Raw genomic sequence first — 12,017 nt, 5'->3', positions numbered from 1 at the left:
ATAAATAAGACTGAATCAATTCTTACAATCATGTGATTGATGTATTACGTACACTTATCAATTCTTTAGTTCTGCTTCTGTAGCAGCTACATATTGTCTTAATGTTGGCTATGTTATATGCCTTATTTAAGAAAATGATTACAACTTATGTCATATCAGTACTTTCTCTCTCAAAATGTTGATTATCCTGTATTAAATATGAGCTATCTGATAGTAACATAAATATTTCCATAGCCTACCAGAATATCCAAGAAACGATCGTTACATTAGCGAAATGATCTCGTTGTAATCCCGCCAGTGACCTTGTTCAACCCCAAAGCTTGCAACCACTGATTACCGAATTACTAAATCCTCATCTATACTTAATGCTCGTACCCGCTCGTAACGCGACGATTTAAATAATAAATATCTTATCTAAATAACACCCAAGCATTGTTTTATCCTCTACGAGACCGATGCTAATGACCTACATTAACTCGAAGCGCTAATAAAATTAGGCTCGCCACATAATTTGACTTAATTTTACAACGATCATGTTTGAGTCAGATTCGTAAATTATTAATACAAATTGTATCTAATTTCATTTTTTTGCGATTGTTAAAATAGAATTGGCGTTCATATAGTAAGGACTTATTGATCATTATTGTGGGTAAAATTAAACAAATGGAGAATTTTAAAAATACCTATTTCGTTCATAATTTTGGTCTAACTGAAAAAAATATTGGTTTGCAATTTAATTTTAAATTAACTTTACATTTTAGAATTGCATTCCACTATTTCTGTAAAGTTTGTATGAAGCTTGGATCGGCTGGAGCTGGTTATAGTGAAATGGCTTGGTTTTTAATTTTTTTGACATTTTTTTACGTAATCGATACGCGCAAATGTGGTGCAACCTACTTGTTGTTAAAATTAGTAAAGTACGAGACTTTGTGCTAACGGACTGTGACAATTCTCTCCACAATTAAAGGCTGGTATACACCACCATACTTAGCGGTTGAAGCATACTTAACGGTAACGCCTAATTGAGTTCACGTCTTAAAGAACATAAAAATCATTGATGTAACAGTTTTTAAGTAAGGGAAAATATTGTGAACCTAATGTCCCCCGCAATGGGCTAGTGTCCGTTTAGAATAGGATCTAGAATCGGACAAGAGGACATAAATTTGTTTTAATAGAGTTTTTGAAGTGTATTCCGCTAAACTGCTCCAGTACTGGTTTGTGGATCCACCTAGGTACATAAGTGTAATAGAATTATATACATAATGAAAAGACTTTTTTTAATTTGAAAATATTTATTACTTAATGCTTGTAAGGTAATGCATTATATGCATTTAATAAAAAGCGGTTACTTTGATAGGTATTACAAACAGACAGTCTAATTTTAATAAATGGTTTTTATTGTTTTGTTTTGCGCTCATTTGATTCCTTACCTCCATACTTATCTACTTTTGTAATTCATATTTTTGGTCTATTGTGTGTATATCTATAGGTAAAGTCAGAACCTAAACAGACTATAAGTATATTATTCGTTAGCACCTTCCAGTAGGTACTTTGTATAATATACGGAATATACCTAACACATAGGAATGGTTTTTTTTTATTTACCTAGACACTACTTACCTAGATAACAGTGTAATTAGTCATTTATACAACTATTAATTTAATTGGTAATTAGTCCTGTAATGACAATAAAATACAACGCAGAAGGCACGCAAAATGTCTAGCGTCAATTAAAAAAAAATACATTCGTAGTCATTTATAATTGCGACGGTGGCCGTGCGCAAAACAAGCGCGGTTAAACTAACAATTAATCCGCCATATTAGTTGATTATGCCCTCCTCTGCCCCCGCAATACGCTTCAATCGAGCTGGATAATTGTAGCTGTTCTTTCCGCTACGCTGTTTTTCAGCCATCATTAAGATCGACGTCTATGTTTATAGTACGTAATTTTTTAATGATAATTTACCTATGAGCCTAATAAAAATAATTTATAAGCTACACTACTGTGTACTTACTGACACCTTTTCTGTTGTAAGGAAAAATATTTTGAAATCATTTAAACTCAATTTCGTCAAATAAGGTTTGTTATTATAATATAAACCCTTTCCAATGATTTTGTACTTCTTTTATATATCTACCTACCACAGATTAGGTTATTTCAATACCTGTATATTTTTAAATATAAATGATTCCATTGAAAAATAATCAATGCACGTATTGTACAAGCCTGTCTGTATCACACAAGTAGGTATTAGATACTTTCCTAACCAACATATGTGAGTTTCATATACGTTCCTTTAAATAACTATAAACATACCCATATTTTATGTGTTAAAAATATTATAAGTTCATATAGGTAAATATGTACAAATATAAAAACATAGGTATTAGTAAATAAACTTAAAGAAATTTTAATTATCAATGCGATCAATAATATCTACCTAAGTGTGTGATGTATATCAATTTATCCTATGACACACATTACGTACATACCTACCAACCTTTTTACCTTATCTATATTTATATACTTATGTATAATACCGGCCATACGTAAAAATCCTCCCTGGTAGTTATGTAACTACACATATTACCCCCTAGGCAGTTTGGTTTTAGTGTCCGGCAGGGAAATATTGTATATTAAATTGATTAGAAATAATAACATGTAATTCTTTAGGACTTAGAAAAAATGTATTATGAATATAATGTTCTTATGTTATTTTAGATATAGCATTACAATAAATGCCGCAAGGCATTGCGTGAGAGCCACGGGCGATGGGCGTGCGCCGGCCGGCCAATGGTGGACGGCTGCGTCCTTCGCAAAAGCCTCCCCAAACCCTATGTTTTCCTTTTTACGCCACTTACATTAATTGAGTTATTTTGCATAATTTCAACAAAAACTGCCAAGTCGATTAAATATATTTTGTATATGGGCTAAACGATTCAAGGTAATGTGTCTTGTAATGCCATTTTAATGTTTAGAATGACTCACTGTTATAGTGGTTCAGGGAGTAAGAGGTACCTAAGTACTTACCTAATCATATAAAAAGTTTATTTAGGAGAGAATGTAATGAATTATTTTTACACTTATATAATATAATTCTTCTGTACCTACGTTTACCTATGTAATTGGGTGACTTGGATGGAAAGTTTTATCGAAACCTAAGAAATCCAGCCGAGATCGCCAGAACACTGCTTGCGGCCGGGTGCTTGTTGTGTCTGAGAAGATGTTTCGATAGGTGTGGTAGGTATTTAACCTTACTCATAGACGGAATTTAATAATTATTTTTGTAATGAAATGGTAAGCATGCATTACACTACTAAAAAAATTTTTGCTTTTTAGTATTTACTTTGCCAAAGCCCAACGGGTTAACCGGGAACTTTTAGTTTTTTTTTTTAATTTACTATTTCGTAAATTCAAGAAAGACGTTTGTTATTTTATGTTAGGTGCTAGGTTTCTTAATGGAACCGGTCTAATCATGGAGACTTCCGAAATCTAAATTTCATTAAATTTTACTTGATCTATCATAGCGAATAGAAGACGATATAACACATCGAAAGAAGTGCATCTCCCTTCCATAATGGCAATAAACCGTCATAAGCCACCTTGGTACCTACCGATAATATGGAGGCAACAGCATCTAACGAACATATCTTAACCCAATGAACCACCAACTTAAAATATCAATACTAAATTCAACATCCCAAGCATTTCTCCAGTGCTAAAATTAGCTATTCTCGGATAAGTCTAAAAACGTTCTGATTAAGAAGACGTACCTACATGTTCACATTTTTATAATATTCTGTAATATAATATAAAGATAGTTCGCTTTTATATAGATTATTTTAAAAAAAATTTATAATAATCATATTTCGACAGTTTACAATCTGACGAGATAGATTGTAATCTAACGAATTTTCAATCTTACGGTGACATATACAAGTATTGAATGTAGTACTTTTAATGTGTCCAAAAATGTTTCCAAAACTTTGAAAAGTGTCATGTAAACGTCTAATCTAATATGACGTATTCTATATACACTCCGTAATTAATACCTATATATTCAAAAATATACAAAGTTATTATTAGATACACATGCAAACTTATATATCCTTTCTATTGGATTCATAGAACTTTAGTTATTTATTTATCTAGAAAGAGCGAAGGATATTTATTTGGCTTGTTAATTGGTGGTATGGCTTATAGTCTAACAATTGTTAAGAATTAGATTGGTCTATATGTATGAATTCTGATAGTAAAAATATTAAATAAGTAGCTGGCTACACACAGCACGCGCCACATACATGTCGATCAAATATAATCAATACAAATCCTTTTTAAATAAAAGTAATGCTTTAAGACCTTCATTCTATTTAAACAAAATATAATACTTACATAGATGAAGAACGTTGAAACCGAAAAAGGCAAAGAATAGAGATAAAGTAGATTTTATTAAAAATAAAGAACACTTCGATAAAAATTTGCATTTTGAAAAACTTATTAAAGACTTATGTCATTAATAAATTTTCCAAAAAGCAAATTTTTGTTTTCCTATATTACTTTATTTAAAGTTCTAGTAACTGGAGTTATAAATAATATTCCACATATAATTTTTTCAAAGTATATGTAGAAAATCTAATAAAAATATGCATTTTTATACTAAGTCATGTCAATCAAGCATAAAAATGAAAAAGATTACGAAATTAATAAATGTTTTTAATGATTTTGAAATACTATAAAATCACGTGATATGAGTATTGGAAATTGATAACTCTGTATCATCTGTAATTTTGTTATTGTCAACGTCAGATGTCATTTGTCAAATGATTTTGAGATTGTAAGGATTACATACAAATTCCACTTTTCAGGTTCCAGTAAGAAGTAAACTTACTGCAGACGTCACTGAAGTTAAATTAATATAGTACTATCAAGTTGATAATTCAATTACAAAACTAAAATATCTTAAACCTACCAACATTCTGGCTCCATTCTTGTGAATTGTAGTGATATATACAGTTTCAATTATTTGCGGGCCAGTGTTAAAACCTACAAAGGTAAAGTACTTGTATTCGCTATTTTAAATTACTAAGGTAATGTAAATAGTGTAAATATATGCGTATATATATTAAATTAATTATATATTCAGATGCAACTGACGGTGGATCCAAGACGAGCTGACCGTGAACGTCGTTACAAACCTCCACCAGCATCTTCAGCTCCAGCTGAGGATCTTACTACAGACTATATGAATATTCTTGGTAATAAATTTAACACTAATATAACTATGGATTTGTCTTACTAGAACCATGACCTACTTAACAATAATTGTTTCATTATCTTATTTATATAAAGCTATATAAAATTGATCCATGTTTTTTTAGAGTAAAAGTACATTATTGTATGGCCAACAGGATAGTTATGGTTTGGAAGGTAAATGGATACCTCAGACCATAGACATTAGTTATAAGAAATGTTAACCACTCTTTATATCTAATACATGTCTTTACTGGCTAACTCTTCTTTCAATATGGAACACAACAATTTTATGTTGTGTGGTAGTAGAATATCTGATGTATCGGTGGTACCTACTAACCTTTCCAGATGACATCAGGGCTCACACAAAGCCCACTTACCAAGTATATAACAAAATATGTAGAGTAAAACCAATTATGAAAATGTGAATACAACAGTTTACTAAAGAATAAAATATTATGATCTTTAACATTAAAACAAACGTATATTTTACTAGACATTGTTATTGGTTTCGGCACAATATATATAATTTAAACAATTTAAATTTTCAGGTATGGTGTTTTCAATGTGCGGTCTTATGATGCGCCTTAAGTGGTGTGCCTGGACTGCAGTGTTCTGTTCCAGCATTAGCTTTGCCAACTCCAGAGTATCAGATGATACAAAACAGGTAATGTGTTTTGTTAGTTTGTACTTGTAAAAGCTGAAAAAATAGCTTCAAAACTAATCATTATAAGAAAATGCTCTAATATGCCCAACTATTAATAAATTTCGGAATTTTCTTAAACTTGATAGATGATTTTTTTTAAATATGTATTTATTTTTTTCAGATTGTCAGCTCTTTCATGCTCTCAATATCAGCTGTTGTCATGTCATATCTACAAAATCCTGCTCCTATGTCACCACCGTGGGCCTCTCTTACATCATAGTCACCAATTATACTTTAAATTAATAAAAATATATTTAAAATGTTATGTATTAATATGCTGTTTTTTTTATTTCTTTGAAATAATTCAGCTGAAAAATAAAAAAGACTTGCAAATATATATTCAGGTTCAGTAAATAATAATGACAATGATTTATTCATTAAACATAATTTGGGTTTTCTAAATGTTTAATGACAACCTTAATCACTACCACTTTTATCATATACAGACTTCACCAAGAAATAAAATATATACTGGAAATAGATACTTGAGTTTCTTCATGTTTGATGTTTCCATGATCAACAGGGTAAACAATGAAAGTGATTGTCGATTGGTAAGTACCCTGAATATTAACACTAAAATCAAACTTTCGCGGAAATCGACTCTAAACCAACTCTGACCCAGTTCGAATCTGGATACGAAAGCTTCCAGCTGGAACTTCAGAATCGATTCGCCACGATGGAAACCAAGCAGAATATTGGCGACAACATCAACAATATTTTCATATTCAATTGTGTGTATAATAAAATAGACAAAAAATAAAGGACACCCTGAATTTCTCTCGCCGGTTCTTCTCAGGTCAGGATGTTTTCTTTTCCGAACCGGTGGGACTGTTTAATTTGACCATCAATAAATAAGTGAAAGAAGAAGCGTTAGCTTCTATATTTAAAAACGTAATTTGAGTTTAAGTTTAATCTTGTGCGTCTCATCCGCGAGCTGAGCCAAAATTGCTTTAGACTAAAGAGCAATGGACGTAAGTCGAAGCTCTGAGGTGAGACTCTGAACGATATGACGCCATCTAAGTGACAAGCACTTAATAGAAAGGCTTAAACTAATAAGATATGACACAAGATAAGCAATAACCCGGAATATTGAACATGCTGTGATACTCAATAGGGGCTAAAAGGTTCTTGCAAAGTCATACACTTCGTGTTGTCACCTGACAAAATTCATAACTCGAAACTAGCTTAACTCGAAAAGTTTAATGGCGATTTATACTATAAACTAAGAACCGCACTCTGACGCACCGTCTTTATCAAACAATATTTACGACATTGGGTTAGAATAGGATTGCTCTCGGACAACTCGAGACAACAAGAATCCAATAGATGACGAAATTACCCCCAGAACTTCTTATAGCAGGATAAACGCCAAACTTAGTGACCTAGCAAACATCTATAAATCCACAATAGTATTACACCGAAGATGTGGAACAGAAGTGTGGTGGTGTTATTTTTCAACAGGTTGATATAAGTTTATTCCGTGAGTAATCACGAAACGTTTTGCCCAAAATTCGACTTTCGACCCGTTGAGAACGCAGTTTCGAAAAGGTTTCGGTAACGTAAACACAAACTTAAGTATTCTTTTACTTTTATTTAAGTCACTAACAGCTTATAACATTTGTATACATAAAGAGGTAGTCCGGTATACCCGTATAAATTATAATATGTATACATATTTATGCTTTTTATAAACATATGAAACATTCTAACAAATTGAGACAAAAACATGACTATCATCTTACAACTTTCAATGACTTCGTTTGAAAGAAGACAATTGAAGCCAGCTCCAATAAAAATACAATTTTCGTTTTGTTCCGCAGCCATGTACATATGTATTTCATATCAGTTATATTCGTACTCTACAAGCGTCGTAATACCGAAGAGCTGGCCCCTTGAAATATGTTGCCGCAGGAGTTGTCGCTTTTATATCACTTGTACCAACTTTTTGTTTCGTTGGGTGGTCAAGGTTGTAATGGAATCTCCTGTAGATTTGAAAAATACACACAGTTTACAATTAATCTACTAATACTCTAGGAATTTATTAAAAATACTAAATTGGAGTATTTTATAATTTTCGTAATCTTGTGTCAATAATCTTAAATACTAGCCTAAAAAAATAGTACAACTATTATTATACTGAGGAAAGTTCACATGTTATTTTGATAGACCATAAATAATTTTAATCAACAGCAACAACAACAGCCTGTATATTTCCACTGCTGGGCTAAAGGCCTCCTCTCCGTTTGAGGAGAAGGTTTTTTGGAACATATTCCACCACGCTGTTCCAATGCGGGTGGTGGAATGCACATGTGGCAGAATTTCTATGAAATTTGTCACATGTCGGTTTCCTCGCGATGTTTTCCTTCACCACTGAGCACGAGATGAATTATAAAGATAAATTAAGCACATGAATCAGCGGTGCCTACCTGGGTTCGAACCCGCAATCATCGGTTAAGATGCACGCGTTCTAACCACTAGCCCATCTCGACTCATAGTCCATTTTAATCAAATTCATATTATAAATTCCATATTAAAAAAACATTAATTTTGATAAGTCATTTAGGAGTTTGGTTAATTTGACTATTTGCGATAATTTTAATCCTCATTTGCATAGTGCTAAAGTGAACCATTTTTGAGCTATGATATAGACATTGATGTTGGATGATTTTAGATTTTTTCTAAATAAGTCAAAAATGCAACTTCAAAAATTTATTATTTTTAATATCTAAAGTTATAAATGTATATTAGAATAAGTTAAAAAAAAAATTTTTATTCTAATTGTTAAAAATTAATAAACAAGTGATAATTATTATTTAAGTATTCGTCAATATTTAAATAATAATTATCACTCCAAATTTAAAAATCCTAGAGGGAAAATTATATTATTTCAATATTTTATCCTCAAAAATGATGATATGAATTAATTTCAACTGAAATAAAATGACCAGAATGGACACCGGTGGAAATATTTTAACATGAACAAGCTGTACTAAAGGTTGCTCTTTAAAAATCCCACAAAATAAATTATATATAATATACAATTAAAAAAAAACTTAATTAATGCAAATTTAAAATAAAATTTAGAAACAGAAACAGTTTAATAGCTAAGTTATAAGTAAGACATTTTATAATATAGCCTAATTGAGCAATAATAGGCGAATTCAAAAAACTTTCCATAACAGAGCACACTCTCAGCATGTTCTGCAGTGCATAATGCAGGATTCCATTATCACAAATAGTGACCCCCTAGTACCTTTCAACAGGAATATGTCAAATAATCAATAACCCTGTATATAATCTACCACTATACTTAAGTATTATAAATACCAATATGTAAAAACTATAAATTGAAGGAAAAAGAACTTACCTGTGTAATTCGCCTGTATACAAGTCATGTAAAAATTCTTTTAATTTTCCAGGCTTTTCCATATCACTGTATTCGGGGAATATGTACATGTGATTGATGGCATCTATGGCAATCAAAGGTAAATCTGACACAGACTTGAAAACGTTTTTCAATGCATGTTCATAATTTAAACCATCAGCAGTCACAAAGTTGATATTTTCTGTAAAAAACAAAGTATTTATATATAATAAAATGAAATTATAGCAATTGTTAAATTAGTTAATTATTTAAATTAATACAATTATGTTTTACCTTTTTCATCTTCCAATTCCTTGCTAATTATTTCCTTATATTTATTTACACTTTCTGAATCAGTAGAATTATGGAACAAGATTAAGAAAGGCAATCCTTCATTAACCAACTCGTCGGCATTTTCAAATGTTATCTCCCTAACAAGGGGGATACATTTCTGTTCAATCCAATGGTACAATTCCTCAAAGTTAAGTAAATTTCCTTGGAAAGTCTCATCAGGCTCCATGGAAGTCTTTGTATCAGCTCTAAATACAACAATGGGTTGACCTAAAATTGTAAATACATAATTACAACACATTCAGTGTTTAAAAATTAATTGTCATACATGGCTCTGACTTCATTTTATATATATAAGAAGATATAGAAAAGATGGATATGAACACCTTGTTTATAACATTGTCATGATTTTAAGGCATAAGGCAAGTTAAACTGTTTTTGTTTTGTTTTGTTTTTATGCCATGTATATAATAAACTTTTCAAAAATACATGCAAACACACCAAACAATTATAATTAAGTATATCTGTATGTTGCAATAGACATTAGCAGTGTAACATAATAAACTAATCCCAACACAGTTAATGCAATTTATATCTTAGAAACTAAATGTATATATAAAGTATATTTTAGTTTGAAAGTAAATTCAAATTTAAATTAGCTCACTCAATCAAAGTGTTGGTAAGTGAAAAAGTACAGCATAAAACAGATGGTCCTCAGATTACTTTAAATGGTGTGATATGAAATCAAACCATTTGAACAAAACAACACATTTACAGAATTTCTTTCAACACTTTTACAATTATACCTGGAGGATGCATTTCTTTTGAAGCATCTCCAAAGCCAGCGTGGAATATGCAGTAGCCTTTAAGATTAGCGGCTACTTTTCTAAGCGTGTCATATTCAGGTTGGTCTTGTCTGTCCATATATCCAATTATGTGACTTTTATTTCTATTAAGTTCCTGGAGTTCTTGCATGGATGAGAATGTGATGATAGAATCTGTTAGCTCTTCCTTTATTAATTCTGTTAAGGCTTCAACAGACAGTGCACCTGAAAAAAAAAGTTTTTCTTGTATATATTATATATATAATAAGTTTAAAAAAGTGCTCTGTACAGGCTCATCTGAATAGTTACCTGCTAAATACATTTTCTACCACCAAACAGAGACAATCATATTTTGTAATTACTTTTAAAAGTAAGTGAGTCAGTGTAAGTAAAGGCATTGTTTTATTGATATTAGCATATAATTTCTATCAAAAAAGTAAAAAGTAATTTTTTTTTATATTCATCCATTTTCTAAAAGCCATAATTAATTATTCAAGTAGGTAGTAAAAAATGCTTTTGACTACCACCACCAGTTTGGGAAATCAATTCTATCGGGTAAAAAACTTGGTAGTAACTTATATTCCTAAATTTAATTACAGGCAAAGGAAACAATTTATTAAAAACTTTTTCCTATTTATTTGAGACTTTCAAACCTAGTTTACCTAAGCTAACAATAAACATGTCTAGTTATTTTGTTTTTTTTGAATTATTAAAAAACGGATATCAAAAAATTAACAAGTTTACCTTTGTATTGTTTCTTAGCTGGTAGTCCATTGCGGATAAGTTTAAAGGTAGGCAAGTTTTTAATACGAAATCTTGTGGCAACATTAGCATCCTTCTCACAGTCCACTTTCCCCATTACGACTTTGCCAGAATCGTACCCGGCTTTAGTTACTTCTTCAGCCGCATCATTAAAATTAGACATATACATATTGCTGACATCACATAATTCCGAATAGAAATATATGAAAACGACTTCATTTGAAGCTGTGGATTTTTTTAGTGTTTAATTATTGCACAATAATTACAAAAACCATCGTAACAATAATGATAACGAATAGTTCTTACCTAGTACCGTATCTATATTACTCTCTGTAATTTGTACAGCACCACTATTAGTTGGATTGAAAAAACTACAGCAAATCTAAAAAAACAATTGTAAATAAATAACTCAAACAAGAAATTAAATTAACAAACAGTACGTTAGCAAACGAATTTGTTTATGTTTCATTTTCTTCTTACCAAGATCATCAAAGATACTCCTTTGTAATTAAACATTTTTCTATATTATTTATATACTTTTAAATTTAAATTCTTCGCGGAAGACAGTTCTATAGAACGTAAGAATCTTACACAAATATTTAGAATAAATAGAGTCTTATTTCGTTTAACTTCAAACAAAACTACATTAGGACTTAGGTACCTCACCGCACAGTGTTGCCCTTGCCAGGTAACTATCAAATTCCCTCATAAACTTTTTCAAAATATAAAAAAAGCATTTTGATAAATACAATCCCCAAAATAGTTTGTACTTTTGCAAATAACAATTATCAATCAATTTCTACATCTTCGAGAATAACA

The 12,017-nt window shown here is 30.8% G+C and overlaps 2 protein-coding genes across 2 annotated transcripts; one reads left to right on the top strand and one right to left on the bottom strand.

Moving 5' to 3' along the window:
* The first annotated feature begins 4,807 nt into the window (after nucleotides 1-4,807).
* Nucleotides 4,808-6,230, top strand: LOC124533614 (protein Asterix). The gene is made up of 4 exons (XM_047109010.1): nucleotides 4,808-5,052; nucleotides 5,145-5,256; nucleotides 5,803-5,918; nucleotides 6,079-6,230. Exons 2-4 carry the CDS (start codon nucleotides 5,145-5,147, stop codon nucleotides 6,175-6,177), a joined length of 327 nt encoding a protein of 108 aa, XP_046964966.1. The 5' UTR covers nucleotides 4,808-5,052; the 3' UTR covers nucleotides 6,178-6,230.
* Nucleotides 6,231-7,528: 1,298 nt separating this feature from the next.
* LOC124533755 (endoplasmic reticulum resident protein 44-like) lies at nucleotides 7,529-11,866 on the bottom strand. Its single transcript, XM_047109238.1, has 7 exons — nucleotides 11,679-11,866; nucleotides 11,505-11,580; nucleotides 11,181-11,423; nucleotides 10,419-10,661; nucleotides 9,616-9,882; nucleotides 9,325-9,523; nucleotides 7,529-7,939 (listed from the first exon to the last, which is right to left on the bottom strand). The coding sequence occupies exons 1-7, from the start codon at nucleotides 11,712-11,714 to the stop codon at nucleotides 7,804-7,806; spliced, it is 1,200 nt and encodes a 399-aa protein (XP_046965194.1). The 5' UTR covers nucleotides 11,715-11,866; the 3' UTR covers nucleotides 7,529-7,803.
* Between the last annotated feature and the right edge of the window lie 151 nt (nucleotides 11,867-12,017).

The sequence above is a fragment of the Vanessa cardui genome, chromosome 11 (assembly GCF_905220365.1).
Source record: "Vanessa cardui chromosome 11, ilVanCard2.1, whole genome shotgun sequence".
Classification (NCBI taxonomy): Eukaryota; Metazoa; Arthropoda; class Insecta; order Lepidoptera; family Nymphalidae; genus Vanessa; species Vanessa cardui.
This window is presented reverse-complemented; position numbering and strand designations above follow the sequence as displayed.

Coding starts and splice junctions, on each gene's coding strand:
- LOC124533755 (XM_047109238.1), bottom strand. CDS start 11,714: ATGTTTAATTACAAAGGAGTATCTTTGATGATCTTG. Junction 9,524..9,615: donor GGAATTGGAAGATGAAAAAG/GTAAAACATAAT, acceptor TGTTTTTTACAG/AAAATATCAACTTTGTGACT. Junction 7,940..9,324: donor TATACAGGCGAATTACACAG/GTAAGTTCTTTT, acceptor TCAAATCTACAG/GAGATTCCATTACAACCTTG.
- LOC124533614 (XM_047109010.1), top strand. CDS start 5,145: ATGCAACTGACGGTGGATCCAAGACGAGCTGACCGTGAACGTCGTTAC. Junction 5,257..5,802: donor AGACTATATGAATATTCTTG/GTAATAAATTTA, acceptor TTAAATTTTCAG/GTATGGTGTTTTCAATGTGC. Junction 5,919..6,078: donor TATCAGATGATACAAAACAG/GTAATGTGTTTT, acceptor TATTTTTTTCAG/ATTGTCAGCTCTTTCATGCT.